Here is an 18,122-nt window from a genome sequence, read left to right on the forward strand (position 1 = left end):
TTCCCCGTCCGCGCGAGGATTTTCAGTTAATTTCGTCAGACGGCGTCTCAAAAGGGACAAGGCACGCATGGGTCTGCGGGAGGGTTTGGGATTTTTGGGCAAAAACTCGTCTACTGGACTCTTGGGGCGTCGATTCGCCGCTGCGGGGTGAGTTGGATGGCGATTCGAGAGCTCCTTCTCCTCCGCGTCAGGCGATTGAATCGTATGTGCAAGCGAAAGGAGAGAGGGAGAAATGGAGAGCAACCGTTAGGGTGTACAAGCCAAGTGTGTTGAATTTCAATCGTCATCTTCTTGTTGGGTTTGCTTTGCCTGCACTATTCTATATTAGACCTCCTGATCTCCCCGCCCTGGATGCGGGTCCTGCTTCTCTACCCTTTGACGTTACGCACTGGTGCAACACGCACGATATAAACACCCACCCACTCCCCGCTCCTCGAGTCTATCTGAGCTCGACTTTTCCTCTCACGCTTGTTACTCTCCTCTCCTCTCCTATCATTGAACAAGGTCGCCGAGCAGTCCGTATAGAACAAAATGTCTGAAGGCGACGTCCAGCCTCCCAAAAAAGGGCCCGTCGTGGTAAGTCGCTCTTGTTATGTTCCTTTTCCCCGAAGTGTCTTCTCAAAAGTGTTTCTCACGCTGACCATGGGCACACAGGCGGAAGCCCACGAGGTCGACACCTTCCAGTAAGCTTCAAAGTCCGACTGTTAGCACGGCAGGCAGCTCTGACCTCCTTGCAGTGTTCCTAAACCCTTTTTCACCAAAGGCCCCGGAAAGGCTCACATTAAGGACCTCGACGAATACTATGCCATGTACAAGGAGTCCATCGAACAGCCGGATAAGTTCTGGGCAAAGATGGCCCGAGAACTACTGGACTGGGACAAAGACTTCAAGACCGTTCGGTCTGGCTCTTTCGCCAATGGCGACGCCGCGTGGTTTTTAGAGGGTCGCCTCAATGCCAGCTATAACTGCGTCGACCGCCACGCCTTCAAAAACCCCGACAAGCCTGCTGTGATCTACGAGGCAGACGAACCCGGTGAGGGTCGTGTCCTCACCTACGGCGAGCTCCTCCGCGAAGTTTCACGAGTAGCCTACACCCTAAAACAGATGGGTGTCAGGAAAGGCGATACCGTTGCCCTCTACCTGCCCATGATTCCTGAAGCAGTCATTTCTTTCCTCGCCGTCACCCGCATTGGCGCCGTGCACTCGGTTGTCTTTGCCGGTTTCTCATCCGGCTCGCTAGCAGACCGAATCAACGACGCCAATTCCAAAGTCGTCATTACCACCGACGAAGGAAAGCGTGGCGGCAAACTGATCGGGACCAAGAAGATTGTTGATGAAGCACTGAAGAAATGCCCGGGTGTCACTCACGTGCTCGTCTATCAGAGGACAGGTGCGGATGTACCGTGGACAAAAGGCCGAGATTACTGGTGGCATGAAGAGACTGCAAAATACCCCGCCTATATTGCCCCGGAGTCCATGGCATCGGAGGATCCTCTTTTCCTGCTCTACACATCGGGCTCTACTGGTAAGCCCAAAGGTGTCATGCACTCGACCGCAGGCTACCTCCTAGGTGCTGCAACAACCGGCAAGTACGTCTTCGATATCCACGACAATGATGTCTTCTTCTGCGGTGGTGATGTCGGTTGGATCACTGGGCATACCTACGTCGTATATGCGCCGCTCCTCCTTGGTGTCGCGACCGTGGTCTTCGAGGGTACGCCAGCCTACCCCAACTTCTCCCGATACTGGGACGTGATCGACAAGCACAGCGTCACGCAATTCTATGTCGCCCCCACCGCTCTCCGCCTGTTGAAGAGAGCTGGTGATGAGCATATCCACCATCAGCTGCACAAGCTGCGAGTTTTGGGCTCGGTTGGTGAACCAATCGCGGCCGAGGTCTGGAAGTGGTATTTTGAAGCTGTCGGCAAGGAAGAGGCTCATATTGTTGACACCTACTGGCAAACCGAGACCGGCTCTCATGTGATCACACCGCTGGCTGGTGTGACGCCGACGAAACCGGGCAGTGCCTCGCTTCCCTTCTTCGGTATTGAACCTGCGATTATTGACCCAGTCTCTGGTGAGGAAATTGAGGGCAATGATGTGGAGGGGGTGCTGGCATTCAAGCAGCCGTGGCCAAGCATGGCGCGAACTGTCTGGGGTGCACATCAAAGATACATGGACACCTATTTGAACGTGTACAAGGGTTATTATGTGAGTTTTCTCCCTGACAGGCTTCAAGGGACGGATCAACTGACGTTGAGAACAGTTTACTGGTGACGGCGCCGGTCGTGATCACGAAGGTTACTACTGGATTCGGGGTCGTGTCGATGACGTCGTTAATGTCTCTGGACATCGTTTGTCCACTGCAGAAATCGAAGCTGCCCTCATCGAACACGAAGGGGTCGCTGAAGCTGCCGTGGTTGGTATCAACGACGAACTCACGGGCCAAGCTGTCAATGCGTTTGTGTCGCTGAAGGATGGCGTGGATAGCGGTGAACCGATACGCAAGGACCTGATCCTCCAAGTGCGCAAGTCCATTGGTCCGTTTGCAGCACCAAAGGCCGTCTTCGTCGTCGACGATCTCCCCAAGACTCGCTCCGGCAAGATCATGAGGAGAATTCTAAGAAAGATTTTGAGCGGAGAGGAGGACAGCCTTGGAGATACGTCGACCCTCAGCGATCCCAGTGTGGTTGATAAGATCATCGAGACGGTCAAGGCGTCAAAGAAGAAGTGAGGGATGAATAAACCAGGTAGGGCGGTGCTGAAATAAATGTGGAAGATATACCCTCGGGGCACTTTTGATTGGATTTCTTCAGTGTATCTCAGCTATTTGGGACGAAGGGCAGCGGAGAGTATATAGCACTTTTTGTGTAGCATGGAGCTCCAGAAAAATCATTGTCATGACCGTCTTTTCCGTGTTTGCGCGTCTGAACTGCGGCGCAACTGGTCATCACTATGTGTTAGCTAGTCAGCTAGTTCAACCTTTGCTTCGATGACGCCAATTCCCGTCTCACCATTATTATACAAGTCAAGACTGGGCCATAAAAACCAATAGCCTGATTAGATTCACGACAGCTGGAATGTCTCCAACAATTTGGACGCCGTCAATTCCAACCAAGTCGTTCTCATCGTGGGATATCATCAGTTTCATCAAATATAATCAGAGGGAAACGCTCATTGCAGACAAATGGCATAAAAGGCCTCTTTCGCAACGCTTCCTGTCCCGTCATAGTCAAACTCCTCCACCATTGCCTGTATTTCTTCATCCTCGAGACCCGTCTCACCTAGTTCTCGAGCGACTCTGCGAATATCATCCACTTCAATGTAACCTCGCTGGTCTGGATCGAATAGTAATAGGGCTCGTTCAACTTCCTCTGTAGGGTCGCGTTCGAATATCTTTTGCGCCGCTATGCGCTGAAACGCGTTTTGTGGTAAAAGAAGCTGGCTAGAGTGATATGTCTGTTGTCCTTTGACGGGAGGCCCTCTCTTAAACTGTGGCTTCGGCACTCCTTGCGATTGCATGATCTGCGCGACTTCTGGCTTGGGCATAGAAAACCCTAAAGATCTCATCGCGACACGCACTTCATGGTAGTCTAGGTGCCGGTCCCGATCGAGGTCGAATAATGAGAACTGCAGAGTTAGTAACGTACTGTAGATGCAGGGTGAGTTCGGCGCATACGGCTTCATTTATTTCATCTCTTTGTTCCTCGCTTAATTCGCTAAGAGCGTTCGATTCTTTCTCCATACTCTGCCTCCCACCCAACGCGCCATGCTGGGGCGCGATAGACTGTCCGAACTGGTATTGTTGCTCAGGCCGTCGCCCAAATGTAGACTGCGGATACTGCTGGGAGGGAACAGTGGTTCCGGCCTTTTGCGCCGTGCGATCGGGGAGCTTACTCGAGGATGCATAGAGATTTCGACCTGGAAAAGAGGGATTCGACATTGACCTGCTCGTAGTGGGCGCAGCTGCGCCTTCCGTCACCTGGACTGCCTTTGACGCGACATGAAAGGTGAAATTGTTTAAGCAGAAATTAATCAGCAGAGAGTGAAGCAGATAGTATTTCGGAGGAACGTGATGCGGTAAATTGTTATCGACTTGACGCGACCGAGCCATAGGACGCGACTGGCGCATTCCCTCCATACGGGTCACATTGCCCGCTAACCACTCAAGCCACAAACATAATCCTACTGAGTTTGGTATCTTCTCTTCATTCCACCACCGCTGTCATCTTTGCGAATGAGGCCATAGCCGTGCTCACTCTCAAGTATTGGGCCCGGCCACCATGGTCTTGATACTAATATGCACAGACCTCATGGCCTGCAGCGAGTCATTATCCATTTCGACTACGACTGTTTCTACGCCTCAGTTGTCGAAAATGAGAACCCAGCCCTCAAATCGGTGCCGCTGGCCATACAACAAAAGCAAATTGTTGTAACCTGTAACTACGAAGCACGACGAAGGGGTCTGCGGAAACTTCAGCTTATCACTGAGGCCAAAAAAGTGTGCCCGGAGGTAGTGATTGTCCTAGGTGAGGACTTGACTCGTTTTCGTGATGCGTCCAAGGATCTGTACACTTTCCTCCAGCAGTCCATCTGGAGTGGGAGGGCAGAGCGACTTGGTTTTGATGAAGTCTGGTACGCTCGAGTCATCCAATTGTCAGCATCCTGCTGACGGCTCTACAGGCTCGATTGCACGGATATGGTAGACTACAACCTGGGTTTGCTCAATCCTAATGATCTTACTCACTCCTTCTTCTGCACGAACAGAGACGACCCTACGATTGGCTTCGCATACGACGCATCGAGTGTGTATGGTCCTACCTTTCCGTCGAGTCCGTCGCCCTCTATCCACGTCTCTCAAGAATACGAAGAGTTGCAAATGCGCCTCGTACTTGGCAGCCATCTCGCAAGACATCTTCGGCACGAATTGGAATCCCAGAAAGGATACACATCCACGGTGGGAGTGGCTATGAACAAGCTATTGGCGAAGTTGGCTGGAAATGTGAACAAACCCAAAAACCAAACAACAATTTTGCCACCATGTGAACGAGTTGGCGGTGCTGAGAGCACTGTTACCCAGTTTCTTGATGACCATGACATAGGAAAGATCCCCGGCATTGGATTCAAGCTGGCCCAGAAGATCCGTGCCCATATACTTGGGCGAGATGCGGCTTTTTCTGCAGGTCTAGTGTACGGTGGCACGAAAGAGTCAGTGACTGTTGCTGATGTCCGCACTTATCCTGGTATGGGATCTAAGCTGCTCGAGGATATTTTGGCTGGCCCAGGCTCAACAAAAGGTATTGGAGGAAAGATCTGGGACTTGATTCATGGGGTTGATGACTCGGAGGTCGCGAAAGTGAAGCGCATTCCTTCACAGATAAGCCAGGAGGATTCGTACATGAAGTACCTACACTCCTTCGAAGAAGTCAAAAAGCAGCTCCAAATTTTGGGTGAGAGATTGATTCGGCGCATGCATATTGATCTATTAGAGGACACCGACGAGGTTGGAGGCGATATCGAAATCCCGCAACGTCGCTGGGTTGCACATCCCCGGACTCTGCGACTGTCTACAAGACCTCGTCCAGCACTAGGTCCAGATGGAGCACGAGCTCGCATTTTTCAGCGCACTTCTCGATCGGGGCCTATGCCGAACTTTGTCTTCAGCCTGAATGAGACCCCGTCTGCGCTGGCCCACCGTTTGGTCGAAGAAGCACTGATTCCAATGTTTCGAAAACTACATCACGAACAGGCCGGCTGGAATCTCAGCTTAATCAATGTTGCTGCCACGAACATGGCAGAGACAGCAGCTGAGACAAAAGAAAGTCAGGGGCGGGATATTGGAAGGATGTTCCGGCGACAGGATGAGGTGCTCAAGGATTTCAAAGTGACCGTCCACCCACAGGAAGCGGAGCACAATGGGTTGTCCATCCCGATGTCTCCAGCTGCTGAGTCCTCCGACGCAATAATGGCAAACTTCGAAATTGACATGTCGGCAGAGGATGCCTGGGAATCGGAAGATAGCGAGAGCCAGCCATTGGAGCGGTGCGAGGTCTGTGAAAACATCATTCCGGCATTCGCATTGGCTGCGCACCGGAGGTACCACGATTTAGTCGTAAGCCATGATGAATAGACGCGAGGTCCACCAGAATCCAGCTGGACCAAAAGCCCAGATTTCTCGTACAGAGTAGTTCTGATTGCGAGAGAAGGCTGTTCAATCACGGGTGGATCAGTGGCTCAGCTGTCCTGGACACACAAAAGTCTTCGTACATAGCTGGAAGAGCAAGGCGACGCCGAAATGGTGCCCAATTCACCCATCACTGCCCTCGGAAGCGGAGTCACTATTATCCGTGGCCAGACTTTTGTCGGCATCGTGGGGCCAGGGTACTTGACAACCTTAGCAGATCTCACGCCTCTCTGGTGCGTGAGAGTGCTGACTACTCCAATTCTGGACTCCTCGTTGGGTGCTCGTCGTCTATTTTCAACCCAAACTTTCTCTCGCCTATTTCTGAAAACTCATCAACCCCGTCACCCAATGCATCTGGCCCTCTGCCCCTTGGGCTGCCCCCATTTCCCCCGATAGTATCATTTCAACCGCCAATTCTGGCCTTGCTGGCCTCTTCCCCATCACCCCTCCTTCAGGCAGTTCGATGCCGAAAATAGAGTCGAGCGCCTACGGATATGCGATCAAGGCCACGTTTTGCCCAATCTTCTCTAGCATTATCCCAGGACTGTTCCTGCATCTCGTGCTCTGGGCCAAGATGAAGCCGCCCAACTTCGTAAGCTAATGCGCACACCCTGTCCACCAGCTGTATCGTTCTCCAGCTCTTCCTCCGGCCCAACAATCAAGCCACAGCTGTTACTCCATTCTCTCCAAGACACTCCTAACCGCCGACACCTGGTCAACGGATCCTGGAAAAGCACCAGGTCCGCCTGATGCCTGAAAGAGCAGGACAAGATCCCAAATACTCCAGGATTCGCCTGCACTGGTTTGCCTAGCTGAGGCAATGGCGGCAAATTTGGGAACATCTTTTTTCGCCGGCTACTTGCCAGGATGACGCGGTGGGTACTCAGCACCGTTTGTCCCTTCCTACACCTGCAGCCATATCAGCTGCTCACGCCCGAAGACCTGCGTTCCATCTCCCCTTCTTACACGGTGCTGCCAATGTTGGTTTTATAGGTGTCGTGATGCTTATGTGAGGCCCATGGGCATTTTCCTGGATGCGAGTTTTTGCATTAAGTTGGTGTGGCCCAGTGACCAAGATACTGACGAGAAGGCTCCAACGATCTGGAGTTGAGCTCACCCCTTACGTGCTTACTCGCGTGCACGACCCCCGACCATCCTAAATCCCAACCCAAAACCCTCTCGCTAGATCCCTCTTATCCACTTGGTCCTACCATAAGAACTACGGGGATATATGAGGGAGTTCAGCTGGAGTTGAAAGGCGAACTTCTCGATTTCATGAGCGGGTCTTCGGCGTTGTCAGAGGCTTCTGCAGCAAGCAAAATGCTTGCCATATCTATGGCTCAGCCTATACCACATATCCTATCTCACCTCGACCCGGTTCTCCCATTATCCATGTTTCCGACAGAAAATGTCCGACCTCTACATCCTCCCTCACCGGGGAAAAAACCAAAACTATCACTAAGGACTTCAGATCTCGCTCCGACCTTTCATGGATCGACCAGTTGTCAGACCGGAAGCAATACTGGTGCTACCACGACCCCAACGACATTAAACACATTCAATAATACATTTGATCTTGCCTACAGACCTTCACCAGTGACAACGCTTCCATCACCGGGGACGCATTCGCAACCAAGAGGAAGTGCACATTCGAGCTCTCCGGTTGTAAAGCTCTCAGAGCATCCTTACATCCTAAATTTGCCTTTTGGCGTCCATTCGATATTGAAAAATAGTCCGCTTCCGCGAGAAATTCGCCGACCGTCTGTCAGCGCAAGTCCTCGCTTGGCTGGTCGACGAGTGTTTTTTCCAGCGATCAAGAGGGTCGCATTCCGTGCCGAATTGGAGGAAGAAATTTTCACAAAGACCTACACCATGCGCCACGCAGACCTGAGTTCGTCCGATGAGGAATCTCAACCTTCCGAGAATGAAGAGCAAAGTGGAACCTCCACCGATGAGGACGGTGGCGGCGAGGTAGGCCGCCAAATCCGTGTGGATGAAGTTTCGCCGCGCAAGAAGAGGAAGCGGAAGTCTGTTGCCGTGTCTCCATCCCCTTCATCTGAACTGGACCGAGGCAGACAAGAAATACCGCAATGCGCAACTGCGAGTTCGAAACGGAAGCGACGGAGATGGGAATGGACTATAGACTCGTCAATATCTGGTCTAGCTCGATCGGGGGAATTGTCTGAAGAAGTCAGAAAAGATCAGAGCCTTCCATTGGAAGAGCCGAGAAGATCTCTAGATGCAGATGCGGTGCAGGATGTGAAGCGGTCTGAGGAGAATGGAGAGATCAGACAGGTACAGGATTGTCTAAGCGGCTGAAGATGCATATTACCAAAGAATTCTATGTACGAAATAACGATATGGTATTCCAAGCATAAAATGTATGAGTCCTGAGATATGTAATTGTGAGGGAGGGTAAAGTGAACCCGCCACGTGTTTTGGCCCTGCAGAAATGGTTGTGCGGGCGGACGAGACACTTCAACCATTTGATCTGTAGGAATTTCGAAAATTCTCAGCTTTATCATCACCATCCTTCTCGGGTTCCAATCCTTGCGGACGAACTGGTTTAACCTTTATTTCCACCGCCACAGCCTCCGCCTACAATGGACCGATCATTGAAATGTTTCACCAACTGTCTGCTTTGCATCTCGGGAGAATTGGTGGCTCAAGATCTGTACTTTAGCACTGAGCAAGGCACTATCACGCCTAACTACTACTTTCGGCAAGAAGGCGTCGAGAGAATAGATCTCGGTGGCAAAATCATTGCGCCCGGGTTTCTAGATCTGCAGACCAACGGGATGAAGGGTGTACATTTTACGCAACTGGCCCTGGGTGATGGTCCCGAGACCGACGAAGGCAAGTTGGAAGCCGTCAGCAAAATGGAAATTCGCCATGGGGTGACGGGCTGGTGGGCAACAGTTCCTACGGTAGACAAGGACCGGTGGAAGCAGGTAGGCTGATCTCGCTTCGTCTGCTCTCTGTCTGGTCTGTTTGCGATCGAGATAATATTTCAACCAGTCTGTTTTCACCGGCGTGCTGAACTCTGCCTTCAGATAGTACCTCTGTTGAAACCACAAACATTTGACTCGGGCGCCAACTTGCTAGGCGCACACGTCGAGGGACCGTATCTCAACGCCTCGAAGAAAGGAGCGCATAACGCTGTCTACCTCCAAGAACCTACGCAGATATCTCCGTCTGACTTATATGGCGAGGGCAATCTCAGGCACGCAATCAAGCTGATCACACTGGCACCAGAGCTGCCTGGGTCAACCGCGCTCGTGGGCCATCTGCAGGAAGAATACCCTCACATTGTCATCTCTTTGGGACATTCAGCGGCCACTTATGAAGAGGGGTTCGCTGCTCTGCAACTGGGTGCTCGAGCATTGACACATGTCTTTAATGCAATGCTGCCTCTCCATCATCGCAATCCTGGGCTTGCTGGACTGATGGGAACCGGTAAATGCTACTACTCGATCATTCCAGACGGAATACACCTGCACCCTTCAGTGGTAACCCTTTGTCTGCGGACGGATCCGAGAAAATGCATCTTTATCACCGACAGCATTGAACTTGCTGGCCTACCCGACGGCGTACACGACGGGCACGGACAGATCGCACAGCACCAGCTCAAGCAAGGCAACAAAGTGACCATTGAAGGCACAGATACATTGATTGGCAGTTGCTGTACACTGGACGAGTGCGTGCGCAATGTAGTGGCATACACCGGGTGCAATCTTGCCGAAGCTGTGCAGTGTGTTACAGAAAACGTGGCGGATATGATGGGTGAAAGCAAGAGAGGGAGGCTCGAGCCTGGTCGACGCGCCGACTTTGCAGTTCTAGACCAGGAGGGACATGTGTTGGAGACATGGATCGGCGGGAGCAAGGTATGGTCGAGCTCGTGATGCAAGGCTTGACAGTACTCCCCCCATGGTGAAAGCCACTAATAGAGAGCAACCGAGTGAGGAGCGGATTATGATAACACTGTGTGGCGTAAGTGTGCAGATCGAGATAGACTCAAAGTCAGATATACGCTTGTGGTTTCCTAACAAGTACCTGTGCAAGGCAGGCAACGCGCTTTCGGACCTGAAGCTGTTTAGCTTGATGCAATTTCCATGATTTTTGGAGTGTTGGCTGACGATGGCGTGTGCGGTTTGGATCTTGATCGCCAGCTAAGCGATGAGGTTTCGCCTAGAAATGCCCCGCCGGACCCCCAAGTAAGTCTAGTATCGACGCCCTGTTGGTTCGTTTCCAGGCTTGGGGCAAGCCACACACGCCTTTTGTTAGGCCCCGTCACCCCCGTCACCCCCTGTCGCCCCCGTCGCGGGTGATGGCTTGGTTGCAGGTCAGTGTGGTTACGTCACAGCAGATCGGGAGCAGACATCATACTCCCAAAAACTGCAGCTTGCCAGCCAACTATGAAATTCACAAGGGAGCAGTCTCTTCCATGCTAAATTGCTCACCATTCTCCTCTCATAGTTTCCCTTTGTCTGTCTTCTCTCCTCCTCTCACACTCCTTTCCTCGTCGTCGGGAGCTTGCCGCCCCATCTGTTGCAGCTTTGCTGGTCTCGCGCTATCCCTTCGAGAGCCTTTGGCCTCAGGCACAACCACTCTGTCAATTAGGGCTTCGCCCTCTTCCCACAAGAGGTGATTATGGAGGCTCAACAGCAGAAGCCGGGAAAGCCCTGGAGTGGCACAAATCGAATCCCTAACATCAAGGAGTTCGTTGCACATCTTGACAAAGACAAGTCCGAAAGAGACAAGGCTATCGATGCTCAGAAGCTTGCTGGAGAGGCTCAAAAGTATTCGGCTGAAGTCACTCCACACAAGAATGAACAACAGAAGAAAGGCGGCAAAACAGTAACCGATCCGGTCACTGGCAATCAGGTGGTCATTGCCGATGTCGGGAAGGAGTATATGGAAAGGGCCGATGACCCTAAGGTATGAGTGAAACTCCCTCCAATCTGGCGGGTTCTCGACTGACCTTGGACTAGCTATCAGTGCCAAATGCCAACCTGGGCCGACCTACTACAGTAGCGACGGATCCTTCGCAGAAGAACCCAGAGTACAAGGAAAAGCAAGACATCACTGCTCCTCCAGACCCAGTTGCCGAGGGCAGCACTTCTGACGTCCCCATTCATGGAGAAAAGACCAACATTCTGTTCCACCCGACCCCTTCAGTTAGTTATGAGCCGATGTTCGAGCTTCTCGAAAATCGGGCTGGTGGACTATGCATTGCCATCCTCATATCCATTATCGTTTTTGGGAAAATGTTCGGCGGCTCTCTTAAGGGTCTGATTCCATTGGGCATGTGCCTCGCTTCTGCCGTCTGGTTGTGGATGAAAGAGGTGGTTCGAAGTGGCCGTGAGGTGGAATGGAGCAGTGAACAGAGCAGAGGAGAAACGGTAAGTCTTCGGATCCACTCAGTGGCCAGACATAGCCTGAGGCTGACATCTATAGGCTGTGGCCAACCTCCTCCCTGAATCAGTCGAATGGATGAACACATTCCTGGGCGTTGTTTGGGGCTTGATCAACCCGGATATGTTTGCCGCTGTGGCAGACACCCTAGAAGATGTCATGCAAGCATCTGTCCCTGGTGTCATCAACAACGTCAGAGTGGCCGAAATCGATCAAGGAAGTAACCCAATCCGAATTCTCAGTCTGCGGGCTTTGCCTGACTCCAAAATGCACGAGCTTAAGAAGAGCATTCATGAAGAGAACAAGAAGACCAAAGACCCTCAGGAGGCGGCAGCAGACGAAGAAGGTGGTGATTATTATAACCTCGAGATTGCCTTTGCGTATCACGCCAAACCCGCTGGTAATCGTGCGTCTGCTGCTTCGAGGGCCAGGAACATGCACATGAACCTTGTCTTCTATCTCGGAATCAAGGGGCTCATCGGCGTACCGCTTCCTATTTTCGTTGAACTTCAAGAGCTTGTCGGAACCGTCCGCTTGCGGCTGCAGATGACCCCCGAACCACCTTTTGCAAAGAGTCTCACCTTCACCCTGATGGGAGTTCCTCATGTTCAAGCCGGCTGCATTCCCATGGTGCAGAAGGGGGTTAATATCCTCAATCTGCCGTTGATATCTAACTTCGTCAACTATGCGATAGGCGCAGCGGCAAGCATGTATGTGGCTCCAAAATCAATGCAGCTCGACCTGAAGTCCATGCTGCAAGGAGACGACATCACCAAAGACACACAGGCCATGGGTGTCATGTGGGTCCGCATCCATCGTGCCATCGGCCTCAGCAAGCAAGATCGTCGAGGAAGCAAATATGGAGGAAGCGACCCTTACATCAACCTATCCTTCTCCAAATATGGAAAGCCAATGTACTGCACTCGTGTCATCACAGACGACCTCAATCCCGTTTGGGAAGAAACCGCAGCTCTTCTTGTCACACCTGAGCTCATCAAAGCCGACGAACAACTCAGTGTGGAGTTGTGGGACTCCGACCGCAACTCTGCGGACGATATAGTAGGAAAGGTTGAGCTGTCCATGCAGAAAATGATTCAACATCCGGGCAAAATGTATCCTCAAATCTCAAAGCTCGCCGGCACCCACCAGGGCAGCGAGATGCCGGGTGAGCTGCATTGGGAAGTGGGCTACTTTGGCAAACCCAAATTTCGACCTGCTCTTCGTACCGATGGCAAGGACAAAAACCTACCGGACGAGCTCAAGAATGACGAGAAGCTCCAAGATGAGAAAGGTGTTATTGACTCTGAAGACGCAGATGCTGTGGCACATACTCCCCCTGACCCGTTGTGGCCTAGTGGTATCTGCAGTGTTATCATTCACCAAATTGTCAGCCTCGAACTCGAGAACATCAAGGGCAGTGATGGCAATAGAAAGGGTAAAGAGTTTGAGCCAGCCAAGCCCTACGGGGAGGGCACCGACGAAGAGTCGATCAGTAAGTCCCAAGATTTTGGTTGCTCCCTTCTGCGTACTGACCAATGAAACAGAACTCCCAACTTCCTACTGTACAATCCTGTTCAATGATACGCTGGTGTACCGCACACGAGCCAAAGCTGTCAGCAGCAAACCCATCTTCAACGCCGGCACCGAACGCTTTATGCGAGACTGGAGGTCCGGAATAGTCACAATCACTGTGCGTGATCAGCGGAATCGCGAGCACGACCCTATCTTGGGTGTTGTGCCCCTTCGCCTGTCAGATATACTCACCACGAGTTCTCAAGTGACCAGATGGTATCCTCTTGATGGTGGCATTGGGTTTGGCAGAATCAGGGTTTCGTTGCTTTTCCGAAGTGTTGAAACTCGACTCCCTCCTAATATGCTAGGCTGGGATGTTGGCACCTTTGAATTCATTTCTGACAGAATCGTGACCATAGGTTGGAAGGCCAATTCAAAGCTAAAACTCCGCACAGGTGGTAGCGTTGGTAAAATCCCCCGAACACAGTGCCACAGTAATGAAGGTGGTGATGGCGTCTACTTCGATGTCTCCAGTGAGAACAACAACCACATCCGTCTACCTGTCAAGTACCGATATCGATCTCCAGTCATCTTTGAGTTCCACGTGACAGGCAAACGTGGAGCAGCGGCGTACGCTTGTATCTGGCTTCAGAATCTGATTGACAACGAAGAAACACCAATCGATATTCCCATTTGGACGACCAAGAATGGCAACCGACTCGTACAAAACTACATCACTGAAGAGAATGCCAAAGCATTTATGGATAAAGGATTAGAAGATCTGAAGGAAGTTGGCCGACTCCAGTTCCGAGGCCGCTTCAAGGCTGGCATGGATGAGTCGCACCGAGACTTTATCGTGGACAACAATAGTCGGGAGACTTATGAAACGTTCGAGGCATGCTTGACCGAAGGTGTGCGCGAGCGAGTTGTCCAAGGCGAGGTGCCAGAAAATATCCAAGAACTGCACGAGGCTTCTCTGAAAGAGGGCCGTGACATTCTCCACCAAGAAGTGTCGGAGAAAGAGAAACGCATATGGCTCAGCAAGACTGGCGAAGACTGGTCTGGGGCATTCAGTCATGATCCCAGGGCTTACACCAATAAAAAGCACGAAAAGATTGCCGAGCCCGGTACTGACGAACCTCCCCACGACCCATATAACCCGTCAGATAATGATGATGACGACGACGAGCCTATTGATGATGACTCATCGGACTTGGGCATCACTGATGCCACCAATATTCCGGAAGGAGCATTCCAGAAGGACCCGAAGGACGTTGATGGCCTCAATGGCTATGCTGAAGGTATGAATGGGCGGCCCAGTGCTGATACCACAGCAACAGGTGAGACCGGCTATACAACCATGACCGAGACATCGACGAACTCAGTTCAACCTGTGCAGAAGAGAGATAGCGGTTTCGAGAAGAAGACCGGAAAACGAGCGGAGGAACGCAAGCATCGAGGGTTGTCGCAATGGACACCGGCGAGAAACGTCAAGTTTGCCAAAGATGAAGCCAAGATTGGAATGAGCAAGATCAAGAAACGATTCACAGGAGGGCTTGGTGGGAGAGAGCCTGGTGTCGAGACTGAGGCTTGAACAAGATACAGGCCGATGAGTTATGTTTTGTCTTGTTCGAGTAAACAGGTGTACCAGGAAGAAAGTAGGAATGGGTATTGGGCGATTGGAAAGCTGAAAGGCAAAACTGTGACACAGTACGGCGCCATTCGCAAGTGTCAGAGTAATCGGAGTTTGGCAGAATCCAACGTTGATTACACGTCCCTATTCATATTGTGGGTATCTAGTGTTGTCTCAGAGGCGTTTGGGGAGACGTTGGCACCCAGGGGCAGAACGGATCTGCCGATATCCGAGATACTTGTACTTGTGCCTCGTACCTCGTAGTGTGCGGACATGGTGGTCGAATAGTCGCTCGCCTGTAACTTGTGAGCTTGGCAATGGAACCCCTTCCAACTGCTAACCACTTGGGTGTTGGTAGTGGCTGAGTCGCAGGATCTGTGTTTACGAGTAACGGTTTTCTCACAGTCCTTGGGTTACCTCATATGACCACCTCTTTCTAGTTATTGATGCCGTGGTCATTACTCAAATTGGGTTGGATAACAGCGGGATTATGCCTCGGTACATCTATTGATAGACTGGGCACACTCGAGGTCAAGTGTTGATTTGAACGGAAACAGATATTGTCCCAGATGGGAGAGAGAACCAACGAACTCTGGTGTGTAGATCTTCTTCTGGAGTGAATCTTGACTGACTGCGGGTGTTTAGCGATCGGAGTTTTGCTGAGCGTGGCAATGATTGCTTTAGTGGTTCCTTGGCGACTCGTCATGCTGGGAAAGGTGGGTAGGGAGCCAGGGCGCCTTTCCGGATCCCGATCATTTGGGTGGCTGCGCCCACCGACTTACTCGTACCCAGCCCGCAACCCGCTGCAAGGCGGCGGGTTTCCTCCTCATCCTGCTCGTTGCACTTCTCTGCCGTTGCTCGCAGCGCCCATCCCATTATCATTACCACTGCACCTTCGTCCGCACTGCCCGTCTGGGCATACGACAACTACATTCGTTCTTCTTGATCTACATACATCTATCGTTCAACCTTAACTTCTGTGTACAGTACACAGGCCATCTTCAGTCCATCCTGCCCTCCACTAGCATAATTACATCTCGAAGCAGTTCTGCCTGCGCCGTCGACACATCCATCCCGACCTACTCACAACAACCACCGCTGTAAGAGGGATTTCTCTGCTGACTGACCCGACCGACTTACTCTCCGTTCGGACAATTGCTGTATAACGTTTCCTTTTGGGCGCCTGGATTGCCATCTCAATGCAAACTGAATCCAGAGCAATCTAAACACTCTCCGCAACCTGCGCAACCTCGCCCTCAGCCTTCTCTCTAATTTTCCGTCAGCGCAACATGCGCCTTCTTCAGAATCTCGCCACGGGCGTCGCATCATGTCTGTTGCTGTTGTTTGCGAGCACGGCCGATGCACACTCTCGATCACGGAATCCTTTAAACTACCTATCATTAATTGAAAACCCTCGAATACAAACACCATCACAAAGGGTGCACTGTACATCCAGCTTCGACTTGACTTTCGACCTACATCAGAGCACAGAACATGTTCGACTGAGCCTGGAGCCGAACCATGACATAATTCACGAAGACTCTTACGTTGAATATATCGACAAATATGGCAACATCAGACACGTTGAGAAAATGCAGCGTGAGGAACACAAGATTTACCAGGGTAAGGCTTTTCTCGTTAACGACGACGGAGTAAACCAACATGTCGGCTGGGCTCGAATTGCTATCAGGCGCGATGGCGTCAAGCCTCTCTTTGAGGGTGCTTTCACTGTCATGGGCAACCACCACAACGTCCAATTGAAGTCAAACTACATGGCCACCAAGCACGAGCTTGATCCCGAACTGGAAGAAGATGAAGATGAGTATATGGCTGTCTGGCGTGATTCGGACGTCAGCCGGCAGTCTCATACGGAACTGAAACGGAGCGCGGGCTTGACCTGTGCTTCTGACAAGTTGGAGTTCAATACTCATCCAGACCATCCCATCTACCGCGACTTGATGCTCAAACGTGACGATGGCTTCTGGGGAGACATGGGCGCCATGTCAATTGCCAATATGTTTGAAAAACGTCAGAGCAACATCGATGGTGGCGGGGTGGGCTCAGGCAATTCAGCGGGAGTCAATCTGGCTTCTACCATCGGTAGTACCGCAGGCTGTCCAACCACTCGCAAAGTCGCCTTGGTCGGCGTCGCTACCGATTGCACATATACCGCGAGTTTCAACTCAACCGACACCCTGCGACAAAACGTTATTAGCTTGGTCAATACTGCCTCTGAGTTGTATCAATCTACTTTCAACATCACTCTCGGTCTCCGCAATCTGACTGTTTCCGACGGCGAATGTCCAGGGACACCAAGCACTCAGACGGCGTGGAATGTAGGTTGCTCAAGCAGCACCGATATAACACAACGGCTCAACCTCTTCTCTTCATGGCGTGGTCAACGAGGAGACGACAATGCTTACTGGTCTCTCTTCACTACTTGTAACACTGGAGCTGAAGTTGGCCTGGCCTGGCTTGGACAATTGTGCAATCACGGTTCCACTTCACAGCAAGACACTAGTGGCAACTCTCAGAGTGTCACTGGCGCAAATGTCATCGCGAAAACATCTAGTGAGTGGCAAGTATTTGCTCACGAAAGCGGACATACTTTTGGAGCCGTCCACGATTGTGATTCCAGCACTTGCGGCGATTCTAACGTTGTCAACTCTGGCCAATGCTGCCCACTGTCCTCCAGCACTTGCGATGCTAATGCTCAATACATGATGAATCCCTTCTCTTCACCAGACATTAGTAAATTCTCGCCCTGCTCCGTCGGGAATATTTGCAGCGCCTTAGGCCGCAACTCGGTCCAGTCACAGTGTCTTACTGACAACAAAGGTGTCGTTACCATTAGCGGCAACCAGTGCGGTAATGGTATCGTCGAGGAAGGTGAAGACTGTGATTGTGGTGGCACCGAATCTTGTGCTGGGAACAGCTGCTGCAACCCCACAACTTGCAAATTCAATACAGGCGCAGTTTGCGACCCCAGCAACGAGGGCTGTTGTACGACGACTTGCCAGTTCGCTTCTGTTGGGACTGTCTGCCGAGCTAGCACTGGTCAATGTGATCCTGCCGAGACATGCTCTGGCACCAACGGAACATGCCCTACAGACACCACCGCACCCGACGGGACTGACTGCGGCAGTGGGCTCGAATGTGCCAGTGGCCAGTGCACGAGTCGAGACCTCCAGTGCAAGACTCTCATGGGTAGCTACACGAGCGACAATGACACCTATGCTTGCAACAGCCAAACCTGCAGTTTGAGTTGTGCTAGTCCAGACTTTGGACGAAACGTCTGTTACAGCATGCAACAAAACTTTCTCGATGGTACCCCGTGCGGTGGTGGTGGTCGATGCGAGAATGGTGTATGCAGAGGCA

At 51.7% G+C, this 18,122-nt stretch overlaps 6 protein-coding genes across 6 annotated transcripts; 5 read left to right on the forward strand and 1 right to left on the reverse strand.

The window, feature by feature from the left end:
* Positions 1–531: 531 nt before the first annotated feature.
* On the forward strand, positions 532–2,734 carry AYO21_04925 (acetyl-coenzyme A synthetase; the record flags this gene model as incomplete). Its single annotated transcript, XM_022654896.1, has 4 exons — positions 532–576; positions 655–683; positions 738–2,211; positions 2,267–2,734. The coding sequence occupies 4 exons, from the start codon at positions 532–534 to the stop codon at positions 2,732–2,734; spliced, it is 2,016 nt and encodes a 671-aa protein (XP_022512800.1).
* Positions 2,735–3,174: 440 nt separating this feature from the next.
* Positions 3,175–3,943, reverse strand: AYO21_04926 (hypothetical protein; the record flags this gene model as incomplete). Its single annotated transcript, XM_022654897.1, has 2 exons — positions 3,175–3,630; positions 3,680–3,943. The coding sequence occupies 2 exons, from the start codon at positions 3,941–3,943 to the stop codon at positions 3,175–3,177; spliced, it is 720 nt and encodes a 239-aa protein (XP_022512801.1).
* A 357-nt stretch (positions 3,944–4,300) lies between these two features.
* On the forward strand, positions 4,301–6,130 carry AYO21_04927 (hypothetical protein; the record flags this gene model as incomplete). Its single annotated transcript, XM_022654898.1, has 2 exons — positions 4,301–4,635; positions 4,684–6,130. The coding sequence occupies 2 exons, from the start codon at positions 4,301–4,303 to the stop codon at positions 6,128–6,130; spliced, it is 1,782 nt and encodes a 593-aa protein (XP_022512802.1).
* Positions 6,131–8,056: 1,926 nt separating this feature from the next.
* AYO21_04928 (hypothetical protein) lies at positions 8,057–8,503 on the forward strand (the record flags this gene model as incomplete). The annotated part of the gene is made up of 1 exon (XM_022654899.1): positions 8,057–8,503. The coding sequence occupies one exon, from the start codon at positions 8,057–8,059 to the stop codon at positions 8,501–8,503; it is 447 nt and encodes a 148-aa protein (XP_022512803.1).
* Positions 8,504–8,787: 284 nt separating this feature from the next.
* Positions 8,788–14,705, forward strand: AYO21_04929 (hypothetical protein; the record flags this gene model as incomplete). The annotated part of the gene is made up of 6 exons (XM_022654900.1): positions 8,788–9,135; positions 9,238–10,068; positions 10,805–11,122; positions 11,176–11,586; positions 11,642–13,091; positions 13,144–14,705. 6 exons carry the CDS (start codon positions 8,788–8,790, stop codon positions 14,703–14,705), a joined length of 4,920 nt encoding a protein of 1,639 aa, XP_022512804.1.
* A 1,328-nt stretch (positions 14,706–16,033) lies between these two features.
* Positions 16,034–18,008, forward strand: AYO21_04930 (hypothetical protein; the record flags this gene model as incomplete). Its single annotated transcript, XM_022654901.1, has 2 exons — positions 16,034–17,633; positions 17,680–18,008. 2 exons carry the CDS (start codon positions 16,034–16,036, stop codon positions 18,006–18,008), a joined length of 1,929 nt encoding a protein of 642 aa, XP_022512805.1.
* Positions 18,009–18,122: the final 114 nt, after the last annotated feature.

This window comes from Fonsecaea monophora (assembly GCF_001642475.1).
Source record: "Fonsecaea monophora strain CBS 269.37 chromosome Unknown Scaff29, whole genome shotgun sequence".
Taxonomy (NCBI): Eukaryota; Fungi; Ascomycota; class Eurotiomycetes; order Chaetothyriales; family Herpotrichiellaceae; genus Fonsecaea; species Fonsecaea monophora.